At 40.0% G+C, this 18958-nt stretch overlaps 2 protein-coding genes across 2 annotated transcripts; both read left to right on the top strand.

Moving 5' to 3' along the window:
- Window positions 1–1445: 1445 nt before the first annotated feature.
- LOC310947441 (extracellular calcium-sensing receptor-like) lies at window positions 1446–4817 on the top strand (the record flags this gene model as incomplete). The annotated part of the gene is made up of 6 exons (XM_083914229.1): window positions 1446–1645; window positions 1743–2031; window positions 2216–3022; window positions 3106–3333; window positions 3634–3757; window positions 3922–4817. 6 exons carry the CDS (start codon window positions 1446–1448, stop codon window positions 4815–4817), a joined length of 2544 nt encoding a protein of 847 aa, XP_083770355.1.
- Window positions 4818–6041: 1224 nt separating this feature from the next.
- On the top strand, window positions 6042–9239 carry LOC310947522 (extracellular calcium-sensing receptor-like; the record flags this gene model as incomplete). Its single annotated transcript, XM_083914349.1, has 6 exons — window positions 6042–6202; window positions 6299–6584; window positions 6756–7580; window positions 7668–7898; window positions 8070–8193; window positions 8326–9239. Exons 1-6 carry the CDS (start codon window positions 6057–6059, stop codon window positions 9237–9239), a joined length of 2526 nt encoding a protein of 841 aa, XP_083770475.1. The 5' UTR covers window positions 6042–6056.
- Between the last annotated feature and the right edge of the window lie 9719 nt (window positions 9240–18958).

Below are 18958 nucleotides of genomic sequence, written 5' to 3'. Positions count from 1 at the left end.
TAAATGTCAAAATGATGAAAAACTATTTGTTTTCATGGTCTTTTTTACTGCATACGTTTTAATAATGGTCGGATCTTGAAGTGCTGCTAAAACTGTTTGAATATCAACTAGACTATAAAAACGGCAATTATTACTATTACTTACTGTCCGGTTTTTCTCACGTGGAGAAAGATGTGCCACAGCACTTTCCGCGATGATCAAAACCCATTAAGAGTGACACCTCCGGTGTCTTGTAAACCGATCAGGGGTATATTTTTTTAATGGAGACATACCAAGTGAGAGGACATTTGAGAGGGTGTGCCCTGAATCCTTTCCAGCGGACACATTTTACCTAGAACACGTCTAATGAGTGGATTTTGGAGCCATGTAGTGTGCCAGCTATTTATTTCTTTATATCATGATTTGCTCACTTTGGCTCAGCACATGCACTCTTTTGTTTGGCCTTTTCCCACACAGACTGTTCTGTCTTTAGTACCCCCAAATATAAAATGCTGAAATAACAAAGATTCTAATCTAAATTTATCCTGTTCAATGTGAACCAGGTTGTATTTTTCAGGAATGTTTACACTCAGCTAGTTAAATCTGGTCAGTGCATACAGTAGCTCCACCATGCTCAAGAGCACATCAGTGGTCTGTGGATAGAAACACTAACCAAAAGTCACAAGCAAGCACAAGATATATCATAAAATATATATAATATAGAGCCAATACTGAGGATATTTTCAGGGTTTCATTCCAACAAAGCTAGAATTAGGCCTACAATGGCCTCTAGTACACATCAGAAAAAAATATACTAGCATATTAACATATATGCAAATCACCATTAAATCTGAGCATGCAGCATTAAGAATAACAATTTGTATTTTGGCACTGGAAACTGGCATTGTGCTTAATCGTGAGGTTTAGAAACATCCAATATACACATCATATTTAGGAATACTGGGATGGCATATTATGTTTTTTTTCTGTATTGAATTTTAACATGATTACACAATGTTTCATACTTAATTAACACACCATATGATAATACATATGCCCACAACCACACTCCCAACACGACCTGAACAGAATAAGCAGTTAGGAATAATGGGCTGATTTTTCAGTTTTTCCTTTCTTGTAATGTTAAAAAAAAATGTCTAACACGTTTATATACAAACTTCTTGATATACTCAGTTTGCAACTAAAGAATGTTTAAATACTGTGTTCCCCCTCATCCCATTCTTCTACAATTTGACTTACAACTTAGATTAGTGATGACCAAAAGGTCTTAAAGAGAGAATATACCATCTCAATTGAAGAACAGCAAAGCGATCTGACATCATTCTACAGTGATTCGATAAGAGGACCTTGGGCGTCATCATCTGCAGAAGTATAAAGCTGTCCCATTAAAGTAGACAAATGATCTGGTCAGCGTGTGTCTTTTGTACCAGATGTGTGACTGTGTCATGTTACTGTTTCTGCTTTTTGTGGGAGCTTTTGGAGCAGAGGAAGACACTGCACTCTGTGAGATACTGGGGAGCCCAGTGTTTCCTCTGCTCTCAAAGGGAGGAGATATCACTATTGGAGGAGCTTTCTCCATCCACAGCCAAATATCAAAGCCTCCACTCTCCTTCACAGATGCTCCAGAACCTCTCATATGCTCTAGGTACAGTTTTTTTTTTTTTTTTTTTTGCTTCTTAACAGAAGAAATGTCAATTAATGTCAGAAAGTGTCTTAGTTAAAACTGTTCTTACTCTTTTCAGGATAAATTTTAGAGAATTTCGTTTTGCCCAAACAATGATTTTTGCCATCCAGGAGATCAACAATAGCAGCACTCTGCTGCCTAATATCTCAATTGGTTATAAGATATTTGACAGCTGTGGTTCAACACTGGCTTCAACGCGTGCAGTGATGGGTCTAATGAATGGGCAGGAAAGGGCTTTAGGTAAAACCTGCTCCAGCCAGTCATCTGTTCATGCCATCATCGGAGCCTCTGAATCCTCCTCAACCATTGTGATGCTACAAATGGCAGGGATTTTCCAAATACCGGTGGTAAATTATTCTGTGCATTGTTTGATTCACTATGTTTATTTTTAGGAGGTCAGGATTACGGTTGCGGGGTTTGTACAGATGCAGCAGATTGAGTCAAAAGTCAGATGCCTAAATTGTGTCTCTTAATAATCATACTCAAAGGTTATATATTATTTTTTGTTTCTCTCCTTTTCTTTTCTAATAGATCAGCCACTTTGCCACTTGTGCTTGTCTGAGTAACACAAAGGAGTACCCCTCCTTCTTCAGAACCATCCCTAGTGACTACTATCAGAGCAGAGCCTTGGCAAAACTGGTGAAGCACTTTGGCTGGACATGGGTTGGGGCAGTTAGAAGTGACAACGATTATGGTAACAATGGCATGGCAACATTTATCACAACCGCAAGCCAGGAGGGGGTCTGTGTTGAGTACTCAGAGGCCATCTCAAGGACTGACCCCAGTGAGAAGATTGCCAGGGTGGTCAGAGTGATCCAGAGGGGCAGTGCAATGGTTTTAGTTGCCTTCCTCGCTCAGGGTGAAATGGACATTCTACTTGAGGAAGCGCTGAGGCAGAACTTGACTGGGCTGCAGTGGGTGGGCAGTGAGTCCTGGATAACAGCGGGTCATCTGGCCATTAAGAGGTACTCAGGAATTCTGGCAGGGTCTCTGGGCTTCAACATCAGGAAAACAAAGATCACAGGCCTGCAAGAGTTTCTTTTTCAGGTTAACCCAAGTCAAGACCCTCATAATAATCTACTGAGAGAGTTTTGGGAAGCCACATTTGGTTGCAGTTTCCATTCTGGTCTGCATGGTCAAACCCAGTGCTCTGGCTCTGAAAGACTACAGGACATGGATTATCCTTTCACTGATGTGTCAGAGCTAAGGATATCTAACAATGTGTATAAGGCTGTGTACGCTGTGGCTCATGCTGTGCATAACATGTTAAAATGTGGACAGAGAGGCGAGGCGGTGACCCAGCGGTGTATGTGGGAAGATGATTTAGAGTCGAAACAGGTGGGAGGTCACTTTTATGCATTATGAGATTAATTTGAAATGATAAACAACTCTAACTTCACACCACTGTTCTTTTTTGGTAGGTTATAAAACACCTCCAAGATGTGAATTTCACTCTTCAGTCAGGAGAGAGAGTGTATTTTGATGAAAACGGAGACCCTGCAGCGACTTATGAGTTGGTTAACTGGCAGAGAAAGCAAGCAGGAGATACTGTGTTTGTAACTGTTGGGAGCTACGATGCCTCACTACCAAATGGAAAGGAGTTTACCATGAATGGAATAAACACAACATGGGCTTCCAAATCCCCAAAGGTATTATATGTATGCAATACTTATTGTGGAGGTTGATTTCCAAAGTAGGCTTAATAGTTGTTCCATGAGCCATTTAATGAATTAAAAATAGGTAAATTCACAAATATATGAATATACTGTATACATTTTGCAGACTGACATGCCAAAGAATTTTACTTCTGATAGATAGTATAAGGATGTATAATAATCTGGTAGATTGATGTGTACGATCGAGGTATAAAGCTTAAACTAGAGTTTTAAGAGACCCTAAAAAAAGACTATGAGGAACTGATTAGTTGTGTTTGTGTTGTGTTGTTACAGAGGCCACAGTCTGTCTGCAGTGAGAGTTGTCTGCCAGGTTTCCGGCAAGCTGTAATTAAAAGCAAACCCATCTGCTGTTTCTCCTGCATCCCCTGTGCTGCTGGAGAGATCAGCAACTCCAGCAGTGAGTAGAATTTAGTATGTACAACTATTTGCACAAAATCCGCTTTCCTGTATCTCACCTATAAGTCTCTAAATACAGCCAGTGTTTATTTTAAAAGGAGCTCTGCTCTCCTACGTTACAGCTTACAGCATGAACACATTTCCGTGTTAATGTTTTCCATTTAGATTCTGCAGAGTGTTCACCGTGTCCGCTGGAGTACTGGTCGAATGAAGATCACAGCCAGTGTGTTCCAAAGGTGATCGAGTTCCTATCTTATGGAGAAACCATGGGAGCCCTCCTCACTGCTTTCTCGTTGTTGGGGGCAAGTTTAACGCTGGTCGTGACATGTGTCTTTTTTCGGTTTCGTCACACACCTCTTGTCAAAGCCAGTAACTCTGAGCTAAGCTTCCTGCTGCTCTTCTCCTTGACTTTGTGTTTCCTGTGTGCTCTGACCTTCATAGGCCGGCCCTCTGAGTGGTCCTGTAGGCTGCGCCACACAGCTTTTGGCATCACCTTTGCCTTGTGCATGTCTTGTATCCTGGGTAAAACCATAGCAGTGGTCATCGCCTTTAAAGCTAAAAAGCCAGCAAACACTGTTCCTCAGTGTTCTTCTCTGCTTCAGAGAACAAGTGTTCTCAGCTGTACTTTACTGCAGGTGTTAGTTTGTGTTCTGTGGTTAACCCTTGACCCACCATTCCCCTACAAAAATACAGCTCATGCAACTGAAAGGATTATTCTAGAGTGTGATTTAGGTTCATCTATAGGGTTCTGGGCTGTGTTAGGATACATAGGACTTCTAGCTGTGTTGTGTTTTATACTCGCTTTTTTGGCTAGAAAGCTGCCTGATAATTTTAATGAAGCTAAGTTCATTACCTTCAGCATTCTGATATTCTGTGCAGTGTGGGTCACTTTTATCCCAGCGTATGTCAGCTCTCCTGGGAAATTCACTGTGGCTGTGGAGATATTTGCTATTCTGGCCTCTAGCTTTGGGTTGCTCTTCTGTATATTTGCTCCCAAATGTTATATTTTATTGTTAAAACCAGAGAAAAATACTAAAAAACACATGATGGGGAGAAACTAATCAAAAGCACTACAAACAATTACATAGAATAGTAACATTAAAATGTCTGAATTGCTCTTTTAAAAATAAAATATAATAAACAATGTTAGTTCATTGCCATAACTGAAGCTAAATTCTAAACTAAATGTTCCAATCCAGCCTGGTCTCACCAAAAGGCGTGTGAATGACACGTTATTTCTCTTAAGCCATCTCGCGTATAATTACAACGCATGTCATGTTTTTTGCGTGTCATTTCACGCCATGTAGTCTCAATTGACCTGTATAGTGCAGAGATGGCGTTGTCATTTCATGCACAAATGTCATTGAGGGAGAACCCACGTTTATTATTTCTCCGCTACTTTCCGGAGAAATACGAAGTGGTGGAGCTTTCTGTCAGAGGGTTGTTTTTAAATCAATATTTCATGTGAAGGATGGCTGAAATAACGGGCGTGAAATGCCCTAACCCTAACCCTAACCCTTACCCTAACCCTAACCCTAACCCTAACCCCTAACTCTGACCCTAACCCTAACCCTAACCCTGGGGAACTACGGGCGTTAAATGACACGCGAAAAGCTTAATATGCGTAGACATGCACGCGAAAAGTCATGCAAGTCATGAAAAGTGGCGTGCTATTTATACGCCCTCCCATGAGACCACGTTGTCCAATCCGTACTGATTTCATCTGTACTGAAATAAATGCCTGAAAAGGTAAAAATAAAATGAATGTATTGCATTAGATTTATAAAGCAGTGCGTTTAAGAGGTAAGGACTCTTTGAGATGTGGTTCATCCGTGGCTATTTTCTGCAGAACGATTTCTGTATGATGTGCTTCATGAAGTTCACCCTAGCTTTGCTTCCTTGGAGGAATGGGATTGTTTTGCCTATAATAGGAATAAAAACTGAAAGATACACATACACAACAATAAGCTCAGACTTTCCCAGGGACGCGGGTTTCTGAAATTATTATTGTATGGAAGTGGTTATGCTAAAAAAACAAAGATGATATACCAACGCAGAAGGTCTTCTAATAGGCCCATTCATCTGTCAGTCACACCACAAGTGCTGTCATTGGTGGACAGAAACACCTACAGTAGGCCCCGTGTGGCTTTGTGATAGATACCAGAAAAATCCTATAAAATGCTCAGAGTTGGGAAGTTTTATCTTTGGGCCTTGGGTGTTAAAAATTGAGGTGGGCAACTATGCTGTTGATAGCAGATCTGCTACTTCTTTCACTTCTGGCTGTTAGAGGAGGGAAGCCTATGTGTCAAACATATGGAACAAAAGAGCAGTCTCAGTTTTCTAAGGAGGGAGACATCAATATTGGAGGCATTTTCTCCTTTCATCAGAACCCTGTCAGTGTCAATCCAGCTCTCCAAATCAACCCAGGAACAATCCAGTGTGAAGGGTAAGAGAGGGATGAAAAAAATATTTGTAAATTATATTACATGTGTTGTTTATTCATGTTTTAAATATACTTTTAAATATACTCCTTTTATTTCAGACTGGATCCAGGAGAGCTTCAGTATGCATACACTATGATTTTTGCGATAGAGGAGATCAACAACAGCTCAGAGCTGCTGCCAGGAGTGACACTAGGGTACAGGATCTTTGACTCCTGCCCCAGTATCCCTCTGTCCATCAGGGCATCGCTAAACCTGATGAATAGGTATGAGAATGGTGAAGGCAGCTGTAGCAAACTCTCAAATGTGCATGCTGTCATAGGGGAAACCACATCCACCTCTACAATAGGCATTGCACGCACCATGGGACCTTTCCATATACCTGTGGTGAGTATTTGGGGCATGCACACTTTCTGCACACATGAACTGTCAAGCCAATTTGTGTTGTTGAATGAGAAGTGATATAATGTGTGAGAACATTTTATTACATGTGTGATTCATATTAAACATTGAAGGCATCTCGAAATAAGCTATTTCTCTGTTTTACTTGTGTTTCAGATCAGTCATTCAGCCACTTGTGCATGTCTCAGCAACAGAAGAGACTATCCATCTTTCTTCAGAACCATACCTAGTGACATTTACCAGAGCAAAGCTCTTGCAAAGCTTGTGAAACACTTTGGCTGGACATGGGTAGGGGCTATCAGAACTAATAGTGACTATGGAAATGGTGGTATGGCTACTTTCCTTGATGCAGCAGAAAGAGAAGGTGTGTGTGTTGAGTACTCAGTGGCTATTTATAGAACTGATCCCAGGAAGTGGTTCTTAGAGGTGGTGGACATTATAAAGAAATCCACCTCTAAGGTAATAGTGGCATTTGCCGATGGCACAGACCTTGATATACTTATTAAGGAGCTTCACGCTCAGAATGTGACAGGCCTGCAGTGGGTGGGCAGCGAGGGCTGGATCACGTATCGCTATATTGCTTCACCTGTAAATTACGCTGTGGTGCAGGGGGCAGTGGGCTTTGCAGCACTAAATGCTCACATCCCTGGACTGCAGGAATTCCTTGCTAACAGCAGGCCCTCTGCCACACCAGGAGACCAGGGACTGGTAGAGCTGTGGGAGACGGTGTTCGGCTGCACCCTGAGTCCCCAAGCAGACGCTCAAGCTCAGGGTCCAGTCACAGCCTGCACCAGGAAGGAATCTCTGTGGGACACTAACACACGCTTCACAGATGTTTCAGATGCCAGTTTGCTGAATAATGTTTACAAGGCCACATACGCTGTTGCTCACGCGTTGCACATGTTGTTTACCTGCAAAGACGGACAGGGGCCTTTTGAGAACAACACTTGTGCTGATAGGGAAAATGTCCAACCATGGCAGGTAATCATGAAAAAAATCTGTGCCTAAATCAAAACTTCTGAAAATGTAATTGATTATTTTGATAAGAGCATATTTGTTTCCTTGCAGGTGCTACATTACCTAAAGCGGGTCAATTTCACCACTAAGATCGGTGAAGATGTATTCTTTGATGTACTGGGTGACCCTGTGGCACGTTACGCACTGGTCAACTGGCAGATGGATGGAACAGGTTACATAACCTTTGAAACCATTGGTTTCTATGATGCCTCCCAGCCTGAGGGCCAGCAGTTTGAGATGAAAGCAGGTGTGCAAGCCATCTGGGCAGGTGACAATATTAAAGTAAGTAAAGGTAGACAGTCTGTCCTAATTTTTTTAATTTTATTTTGTACTTAACATTCTTCTTTTTTTTACTGTGAACAATCTGCAATCTCTTGGCACTTTTGATCACTAAGTAAATATTTCCAAAAGCATTTGATAAACTGTTTTATTTTAATATTCACTGTGATGCAGGTGCCAAGGTCTGTTTGCAGTGAGAGCTGTTTGCCAGGGACCCGCCGGGCTATTGTCAAGGGCAAGCCTATCTGCTGTTTTGATTGCATCACCTGTGCTGACGGAGAGTTCAGCAACAGTACAAGTGAGACAGCAGGATTCCTAGCCTTTATTCTAGCATTCATCGTGTTTCTTTTGGGAAAAATCACTCCCAGCACTTTACTGATCTACCTGAAGATGTGTGTGCTGTACAGGCTAAACATATTTATGCTTTCAGATGCAGTGAAATGTGACAAATGCCTTCCAGATTACAAGTCCAACGAGGAGAGGGATAACTGTGACTTGAAAGCTATTGAGTTCCTCACCTTCAAGGAATTGATGGGTATACTGTTGGTCACCTTTTCTGTCTTCGGTGCCTGCCTGGCTACGACTGTAGCTTTGATATTTTTCTACTACAGGCAAACTCCTATTGTCAGGGCCAACAACTCTGAGCTGAGCTTCCTGCTGCTCTTCTCCTTGACCCTGTGTTTCCTGTGTTCTCTGACCTTCATCGGTCGGCCCTCTGAGTGGTCCTGCATGCTGCGACACACAGCATTCGGCATCACCTTTGTCCTCTGTATCTCTTGTGTTCTGGGGAAGACTATAGTGGTGTTAATGGCCTTTAAAGCGACACTTCCAGGCAGGAATGTGATAAAATGGTTTGGGCCTGTACAGCAGAGACTCAGTGTTCTGACTTTCACTCTCATACAGGTTATAATTTGCATACTTTGGCTGACAATCAAACCTCCTTTTCCTTTCAAAAATATGAACCTCTATAAAGAGAAGATTATACTAGAGTGTGCCCTGGGATCATCTGTAGGGTTCTGGGCTGTGTTGGGATACATCGGACTTCTAGCTGTGTTGTGTTTTGTACTCGCTTTTTTGGCTCGAAAACTGCCAGATAACTTCAATGAAGCTAAGTTCATAACCTTCAGCATGCTGATATTCTGTGCAGTCTGGATCACATTTATCCCAGCTTATGCCAGCTCTCCTGGGAAATTCACTGTGGCTGTGGAGATATTTGCTATTCTGGCTTCAAGTTATGGAATGCTGTTTTGTATTTTTTTGCCCAAGTGCTACATAATTATATTAAAGCCTGAGAACAATACAAGGAAACATTTGATGGGTAAAGTTACCCCAAGAACCCTCTGATTTATTTGTGAAATCACAGCAGTGGGTGAAAACTTTCTTTTTTGCTAATTAGTTTATACATTATGCAAATTTTGAAGTTTCAGCTCACACTGCCAGGCTGATTCACTAGCTTAAATAATAATAATAAAAAAATAATGTTCGGCAGCCAAAATATACGAATGATGGTTGCATATCAACAAGTCAAACTTGAGATACTTGAAAATGAATTTGGGACACTTACTAGCTCACTAGGTTGAGCAGATGCCCCATATTCAGAATCTAAGTCCTCACCACAGTGGCCAAGGTTTGACTCTGACCTTTGCCCTTTACTGCTTGTTGCCCCCACTCTCTCTCCCCCATTTCCTATCAACCTCCAGCTGTCCTGACAAATAAAGGCATAAAAGCAGATACAATAGTATTTAATCTGAATTAATAAAACAAAACATGTACTATATTTTCTCATGTAATGAGCTAAAAAATATTTTGCAGCCATTTCAACTGTTTATATTTGTATCAGTGTATATGTTTTCCCAGGCCAAGCTTGAACCTCTACATTCACCATTGTACTCGCTTTTTTGGCTCGAAAGCTGCCTGATAATTTTAATGAAGCTAAGTTCATTACCTTCAGCATTCTGATATTCTGAGCAGTCTGGATCACACTTATTCCAGCTTATGTCAGCTCTCCTGGGAAGTTTAAAGTGGCTGTTTCAGAAAATGCTATATTTAAATGCATTTTTGCATCTAAACAATGTATCAACAAAACAGAAATGAAATAAAAAAAATTTGCATGAAATGTGCACTTTTTATGTTGTGTTTCAAAGCCATGGAAACATATTTGTTACACATTTCAGTAAAAAAAATATTTTTTGCACAGTGGGGTATTGTAGTTGAGCACACTATTATGGCAGGCCCTGATGCACGCTATTGTTATGAAGCAAAAACACACACCATTGGGACATTATGTACTGTATATATAGACACATATTTGACCATCCATGTGTTGGATTTTACAGTCCGATGACTATACTGTAGGCCTATGGTGACCAACATAAACATAAATACAGAATTACCCAGCATTCATTGCAAATCTGTATATGACAAAAAACAACAACAAAGAAAATAAGGAATCATTCATTTAATTAGTTTATTTGTTATAGTTTATGTATAATAAATAAACATAAAATTATGTTTTTTATTTCTACTGACCATGACAAATAATGAAAACCATGACAGATATGGGTTTGCCTTTTTGAGGCACCATTTTTAATTTGACTTTAGTTCTTTTCTGAACACAGATGAAGTTCCTAGGTGACAATATGAATCACTCGAAAGATCCCATTTACCATTTAGTACATTGTTGAAGGGCCTGCTTTCTCTACGCTCCCTCACCCTGCGAGCAACTGCACTGTCTGCGCTGTCTCTACTTACTCGCCTGGTTGTGCTGAGTACATAAGAGGCTTAATGATTTCAGAATCTCAATGTAGGCATATTAAATGTATAAGTTAATGTGTCTGTTACTCTGTTACTACTCTGTCACTGTCATTTATATAGAAGGTGAGTATAAGGCAACAGAGGAAATACATATACACATATTAATAGTGTACATATTAAAGAAGAAGAAGAAGATATATTTTGATACATTATCACAATTACAATAGGCCTATATTAAAAGTCCAGCAGGTGGCACTGAAGAACAGCCATGCTAACATGCTAAATGTAACAGCAGCGTGTGGGTACAGAGGTTGTTTGCACTAAGTTTAAGCATGCCAACATTAGCATGTTAGCAGAAGCTCAAAAGTACATAAGTAATGAAGTACTCCTGAGGCTCATATAAAACAGGGAAAGCTTAAACTTTCAACAGACAATTGACATTTAATAATGCTTTTGAAAACATAGACACAAACAGTGATACATCTGAAATGTGGGGGGATCTATTTTTTTCAAATATGTCTACCAGTCAGTGAGGTATACATTCATTGTGTAAATAATAGAAGCTGGAAATGGGAAAAATATGATGATCATCATCCAAAGTTTTAAATAATTCTGGCACGTTTAGAGTTACTTTAACAATTTTGATAACTAATTAAAACAAACAATTAAACACACAAGATTTATCAAGGCACTGGGCCATGTAAGATTTAATTTGGTGTTATTGTTTTTTTCCAGACAAAAGAGTGTTTAATAATCATCTCATACGCCTCTTAGGCACTCTTTAATTAAAAATGAACTGTTGTTTGTGGGTTCGTGCAGATGCCTGTTAGTTTATGAAACACTTTAGACCTCTCCAGGGGATATTTCTTGGGGGAGCTGATTTAGTAGAAGCACATGTGGTGAAGTTCAGGTGCCTCAGGCCTGACCAAGACGAACACCTCAGGCTCTTCCCACTCACAAGCACACTAACAAACATCCTCTATATTGTCTCCAGCCTGCCTCCATACTTTTCCTTTCAGCTTACACTGAAAACTTTGTCAGGACTGTTGCATCATGATCCAATTAAGATCTCTACTGGAGAACTTGAGGCTTTTGTTAAGACTGTTCCCTGGAGCATTTGCCTTTTGAATATGTAGATAATGTAATAAAATAATTTAAGTTTCTATGCTTTTTAAAATGTGGGAATGGGAATCAACTCTCAATGTGATGTCAGGTCAATTCCCAAACTTGATAACTATGTATGTATATATATATATATATATATATATATAGTCCTTTATATACACACTGCCCATCTGTATATCACCGAATACATACATGTGTTTGAGGAATATCTACAGGGATTAAAAAATGTGTGTTTCATTATATTGTCACAAAGGCCATGAACTGCTTAAATCATAGTATCGACTGCACAGGACATACCTGATTCAGCTGTATACCTTACCACCACATTTTGATTGAGAGTAACTAACGAATAAATGGTTGAAAAGTCATAAGGGTCAATATGAGTGTAAGCTGGACTGAACCTACTAAAAAAAAATAAGGAAGAAAACATAACGATTGACCTTGTGAACACATTTCTTTTCTTTTGCCACAGTGTGATTATTCATGAAAGTATACACACAGACAAACACCGTCACACATTACATTTGCTTTGTACACTGAGCATAGCCATAGCATGGCCAATGTTGCCATCTCCTGGTTACATTGTGCAACTGCTGAAAGCCTCAATCCTGTTAGAGATGATGATGATGATGATGCTGATGATGATGATGATGATGATGATGATGATGACAATGCCAGATATTTTCGTGGACCAGGTACTCTGTGCTGACACTTTCTCCAGCAAAAGGTCCTGGCCCTCAACCCACTGACTCCTAATTCTTCTGTCGCTGACAAGCCCTCAGCATGTTTGTGTATGATGTATAATAAGAATATTTCATGGGGGATTCCAGGCACAACTGACCTCACCGAAGAAATTCTACTGCTGGCGAAACAACTGGTCAAACTGGTCCCTGAAGGGTAGGTCGTCATTTGATTTAAGAGCACTTTTTCCTCCAGGTCTTTAAGTTTCGATGCCCTTCTCCAAACAACTTCTGAACCTCCTCTCCCAATCCTTCAAATACCCAAACTACCCTCACTATACACTACTATGCACTCTATTTACTTGCATTTTCCCTCAAATGGCCAAGTGTTGTTATCACCATATTTATGCTATTAACAAAAACTTTCTGTAATGTCGCCAACCCATTTAAAAACGGAAGATAAGCTGGTTTGGCTCCAGATAACTTTAAAAAAGGAATACTGTGGACCAAGGCGACACGCTGGGTGGTGGTTAGCACTGTCGCTACACAGTGAGAGGGTTCGTGGTTCAAATCCCGGCTGGGGCCCTTCTGTGTGGAGTTTGCATGTTCTCCCTGTGTCTCCGTGGGTTCTCTCCGGGTTCTCCGGCTTCCTCCCACAGTCTAAACACATGTATGTGTTAGGGTTATTGATGACTCTAAATTTGCCCATCGCTATGTGCCCTGCAATAGACTGGCGTACTGTCCAGGGTGTACCCTGCCTCGCGCCCGATGTTAGCTGGGATCGGCTCCAGCGACCCTGATAGGGACAAGCGGTTGAAGATGAATTAATGAATACTGTGAACCAGGTCGATAGCAGAATTAGTGCAACAAAGTCGCATTTATTAACCAATAGTTTACTAAAACTAGAGGCAATAATGAAACCCCAGAATATCATTAACACTAAATAAAACAAAGGCAAAAGAACACCAAACAAATGAAAACTGCAGCCTCACAGGAAGCTGCCAACCCCCCTCACTCCAGTGAATTGTATTTTACCTGCCAAGCTAATGAGTGACTTGGGTGAGTTAAACTGAGCAAGCATCCAAATCACAGAATAACAAATATACTCTTATTACAAGATCTTTTAGTTACTGCTGACATCACAATCCATCTGTGTGCACCCATCCATACCAAAGAGCACCCCAAATATTATAAGAATGTCATTTACTTCAGAACTATCTTACCTGCCTACATCTTAACAGCTCCCAACCCTTCCTGCTGAGAGGACATAATTAAGAATACCTGTTTCAACCTTCCTTGATTGAGCTGCTAAGCAGCTGATCCTGTGAACCCAAAACACACACTAACTAAACTAATTAATTATGTATTCAACATGAACTCAAATATTAGCCTGCAATAAATAATCAAACAGAAACAACATTGTTAATGTTGGGGAACAGGGCCTAGTGAAAATGGAGAAAGGTAGTCTTTTCACATTTTCATTATTAATGACTTAGATTTATGTCTGTTTACATGTTGTTGTTCATGCATCATGTATGTGTACATATGTATGTATGGCCTATAGTGCATCATTAATGTGCTGAGCCAAAGAGGCTAAGCTGGCGTGGGCCTTGCTTGGGCTTTGCTCCTGCCCACACTGCTTAGAGTAAAGTCGCACTATACCCGCAGGGACACTTTTGCTGGGACCTGGCACTCTGACAGTTACAACATGAACATCAAGAAGGGTCCACAATCCTGAGTGTCTCTTGACAAATAAGACGTTATGCAGACCATTTGTGATGATTTGGGGGTACTTTTTTAAAGGCTATAATCAGGCCAAATCACCGCATAAGATGATGTGATGGATCTGATAGATGATTCTACAATGGTGTCAAGGAAAACCTTTTCAGAGCATGCTCACTGACTCTGATAACCAGGTTTTAGACCTGGACAATTATGTATGCCAAACTGTTGATAGAGGAGCAGCCAGACCTCTTCGGTCAGCCCAGATGAACTGTAAGGCTCATTGAAATTGAACGTAATCTAGTGAACATTAGTTAGTTAGCAAAGCTAAAAAGTTGTATGAATACTGTAAAACATGTAGAGCAAGCAAGATGCATTAAAGCTGTAATAAAGAATCAAAGTTTATAATGTAAAACCCTTGCTAAGCCAAATTTATATAATTTATTTTCTGGATATATGCTTTTAATTTGTGTTATTATGACAAATATGACACATAGTACACATTTAACATAACAAGTTACGTTTATTTGGCCTACAATTAAAATAAATGAGTGCATTGTTTCAACCCTGTTAAGGCCCTCATTTTCAAAATTTCAACATCACTTGTAGCCTAAAAGTGTAAAACATCTGTAAATGTGTGTTTTGTAAAGACTGCATTTACATAGTTAATGGGTTTTCCTGTCCTTTTAGTACTATATGTTAAATGCAGAGCATAATAGGCTAGCCAGAGAGTGCTGTGTGAATTTAGTGGAATATATAAAAATGATTAGAATCAATATGGGCTCTACAGGGCTACATGATAAGTTCACTACCCGAAGAAGCTCTGGAGTGTTGTTATTTATCACTTAGGAAAAACCATTTGTGTTTTCAATAAGCACCGTGGGATTGCACTGAGAATCACTGAGAGTTAGATTGTGTGAATTATGCTTGACCTGCCATATTTGTCACATTTAAACTGATGATTTATTCTCTCCTATATCAAACTTGTTAGCGTAGCTGCTGTGAATAATAATTGTGCGGTGTTTCTTGCTAATTAATTTGACTTTCTTGTTTTGAAAGATGTGAGATCACCTTTCATTAAAACTTAAAATCAATTAATTTCCAACACAACACCTGGTGTGCTCCTGTTGCATAGCTTCAGGCCCAGATGTCATCAGTCTCGTCGGAAAACCTTGCTTGTCGTTGCTTGCCCAGCTGGCCCCTTGTTCCTCCTCAGCCCCTTGGGTAAAAGGTAAATTGGCAAGTTTAGGATGATGCCATGATGCCAGCTCCCCTCCAAAATATACACAATAACAAGCTTAAGTGTTTCCCAAGTGTGTGCAATGCTTCAGTGAATAGTGTTATTCAAGTACATGTTCATAAACAAGTCAACTCCCCTTACACAGTCAAAACTACACATGCATACACACTCATACCTCCAAACATTTAATCACATTTTTATTGTTTATGTTTTGTAGCTACTCAAATAAAACATGATAAAAGTAGGCCTATGTTATGACCAGCAGATATTTTTTGGCAGATATCTATTTTATAGTAGATATTCAAATTCAACTCTGCTCCGAGTGATTGCACCTGTTTTGTGTTATTAGCCAATTGAATGGGCATTATCAGCTGCATGGCCCTATACTCAGTAGGCTGTTATCATCTACTGTTAAGCCATATCCCCCATCCGGGTCAATAATCAATACTCAGAGCAACTGCAGGACTAAGGCACTGTGCAATGAGATAGTATGAAGAGCAACATGGTAAAGACTAGTGAAGGACTAGTCAATCAAACACAGGACTTTCACTCAGGAAATCTGTGTTAGTGTACCGGGTAAACCCAAAAGTCAACTTTGACTTTATTTTTTTAAGTTATGTCGTAACTTAACTTTCTTATATAGCATTCCTATGTTGAATACTTAATGCCCGAAATATATTATCACTTTGTATGCCATGTTTAAACTTTAAATAATCATCAGTGTAAAAGATTGTCCCAGAACGGTGGAAACAATCCACCATATTCTGTCACCAAAATCAAACATCTCAAGTTTCTGAATGAGACTAACAAGGTCAGACCCATGGCCCAGACTTTGTCAGTTATGAAGTTATTTGAAAAAAATGATCAAAATAGAATTACTTAACAGGACAGAAAATCTTATTGACCCAATGCAATTTGCATAAAGAACCAAGAGAGGGATTCAGGATACCACACTTACTCTTCTCACTTTTATGCAGGATACAAGCACCTTGAGAGTAACGGCATTTATTCAAGATTATTGTTTGTGGACTTCACATAAGCCTTTAATACCGTACATCCACATCTGCTAATCGGGAAGCTCATAGACAATTGTCTATGGACAAAGCTACTAGACTTCCTAATGAGCTGCATGCAAGGAGCGAGAGTCAACGGTCAAATGTTCAAGCTGAATATGACATCCACTAACTCTTTCCACGGAGACATCCCTTCTCCCCCACTGTATTGTACACTATTGATTGTTGTAGCATATATGAAAATCATCACATCTTGATGATTACTGATAATACAGTCATAGTAAGCCTGTGAAACAATATGATATTTCTCATGGTCATGTTGTTGGCATCTTTCTATTAATTGGTGTCATGAATCATTTTTAAAACTACATGTGACAAAGACTAAGGATATAACCATTGATTTTTGACGCCTCTTTTTTCCTCACCCCTTTCCTGTCAGCAAAGTGATTGATGGCCAGGATATAGGAATATTGGGGTCCTATGAGCATCTGGGAACTACACTAGGCAATAAACTGACAAGAGTATGCTGACATGGTGTACAAGAAAGGCCAGCAATGTCTCCTTTGTCCCTGGAAACTCTTTAATTTCCAGATCGAGAGGACCCTGATGGCAAGACTTTATTGATATTTTACCTGCTGGTATCAATCTCTCAAGGTCAAACACAAAAGTGTACTCAATAAAGTGGTCAGTGTCTGCAGTAAAATAAGTTGCACTGCACAGGTAACACTGCAGGATCTTTATAGCAACGTTGAAATAAAGCTCAGTCCATCCTGTCAGATTGTTGCTATCCTTTTCATCAACAGTTTCCGTTTGCCACCTGGAACCCTCCTCCGATTTCCACAAGATATTTCAATAGATTCAAAATCTCAATTAAAACCCTTTGCCACCGTACTTCTAAACTTTAGGAGAAAAACACAGTTTTTTTAGTTTTAGTTTCACTTATTGGGTTTAATAATAATTTAATTTTAATTGACAGAGTATGTTTACTGAAAATGTATGTACTTAATGGCTTATTTTATGTATTTTTTTTGTCTTAGTCATGTATGTATGTGCCCTATTTTGTGTGGCTAAATGTATGCATTCCACTGTGGCAAAACCAATCACCCCACGGGGGACAAATAATCTTGATTGATTGACTGATAACTCTAGTGCAATTAGAACAGATGGAGCCCTCCACTGGATTCTATGTGTAATACTCTTGATTACCAAGCACCCAAGTAGACGGCAACAATAAGGACATGGCTACCCAAATATGTCCAAATCCCACAGCATATAAGGCACTACACCCTCTTCAGTGAGCAGTATAGGAGCAACTAGGCCCCTGGGTAGAGGGCTCTGTCTGTGCTAATAGAGCTAGGGTTACAATATCGTAACCTATGTTCTATCTTGAACAGGCTCCTCCCTCTACTGGACTCTATAGGTGTAGGCAGCTGCATATATGAAAAAAACCTTTTTTTCTTTCATTCTAACAAAAGGTTTGTCAGGTGTTTTTGTAGTATTAGGTGTCCTTAATAACATACTAAACGTTTATCAAAGTTTGAACACTAGAAAGGTGTAATTTTCAAGATGGCGTCCGAGATGGGCAGAAAGCCCTTAAAATATCCTCACTCATTCATTATTTTTATTTGTTCATTATTGACCTAGCCAAGTAATCTTGGTGTCTAACCCCATGTTTTCTGGGTCTATAAATCCATTGGATTTGTCTAAATTGCACTGACAAGAAAAAAAACGTTAGCGAGCGGCTTGCTCGATGGCTTGCGGAAGCCGCCATGTTGTTTACACTGAACAGTCGCTTGTCGTTGTGTCACTCTCCAAATTTTATCTGCTAGTAAAATACAATGGAGCAATCGAGATCAGGATGCGTCCAATCTGCACATTGTGATGACTTAACACATTGGAGAGATTCAGGTATACCCATATGTTTGTGCTGGCTTCAGACAGGAGACGGAATGGATTAACACACATGGAGCCTGGGCTGCTTGCCCATGCAGCTAACATTAGCTATCTGCAACAGTTATAGTTTCGGCGTCCTGACCGAGACTCAGATGAGGAATCTCTTGTGCACTAAAATCAGCAAATATCCGATTTATCAGGCAAGTGTAGCTAGCATCTGTTTCTTTTGTTTTTCGGTGTGTGATTGGTAGTGGCTGACAGCTATGATGGCAGTGTGTTTTATTTCTGTGTTGACAGTACCTATGTTCCCTGGGTCCTATGTTCCCCACTTTTTCCAGAAAAGGTCCTATTTTCCCCGCTTTTCCCAGAAAGGGTCCTATGTTCCCCGGTCTGTTATTTTTTCCACAATCAGTGTCGAATTCCCTGGAAAATAGGCTTAGAAGACCCTAACACAACCCCCTAAACGTAACCCTTAACCCTGACAAAATCCTAAAATAAATCAGCGGGGGCATTGGCTTAACCTTTCCCTTTTGGGGAAGGTTGTGTTTCCCAAGCAGGGATTTGATTTAGCAATTTGGGAACATAGGGATGACCCCCTGACAGCTACACTGGAGGTTTCAGGTGTCTTTGTCAGTG

Source organism: Echiichthys vipera (assembly GCF_963691815.1).
Source record: "Echiichthys vipera genome assembly, chromosome: 5".
NCBI classification, from domain to species: domain Eukaryota; kingdom Metazoa; phylum Chordata; class Actinopteri; order Perciformes; family Trachinidae; genus Echiichthys; species Echiichthys vipera.
This window is presented reverse-complemented; position numbering and strand designations above follow the sequence as displayed.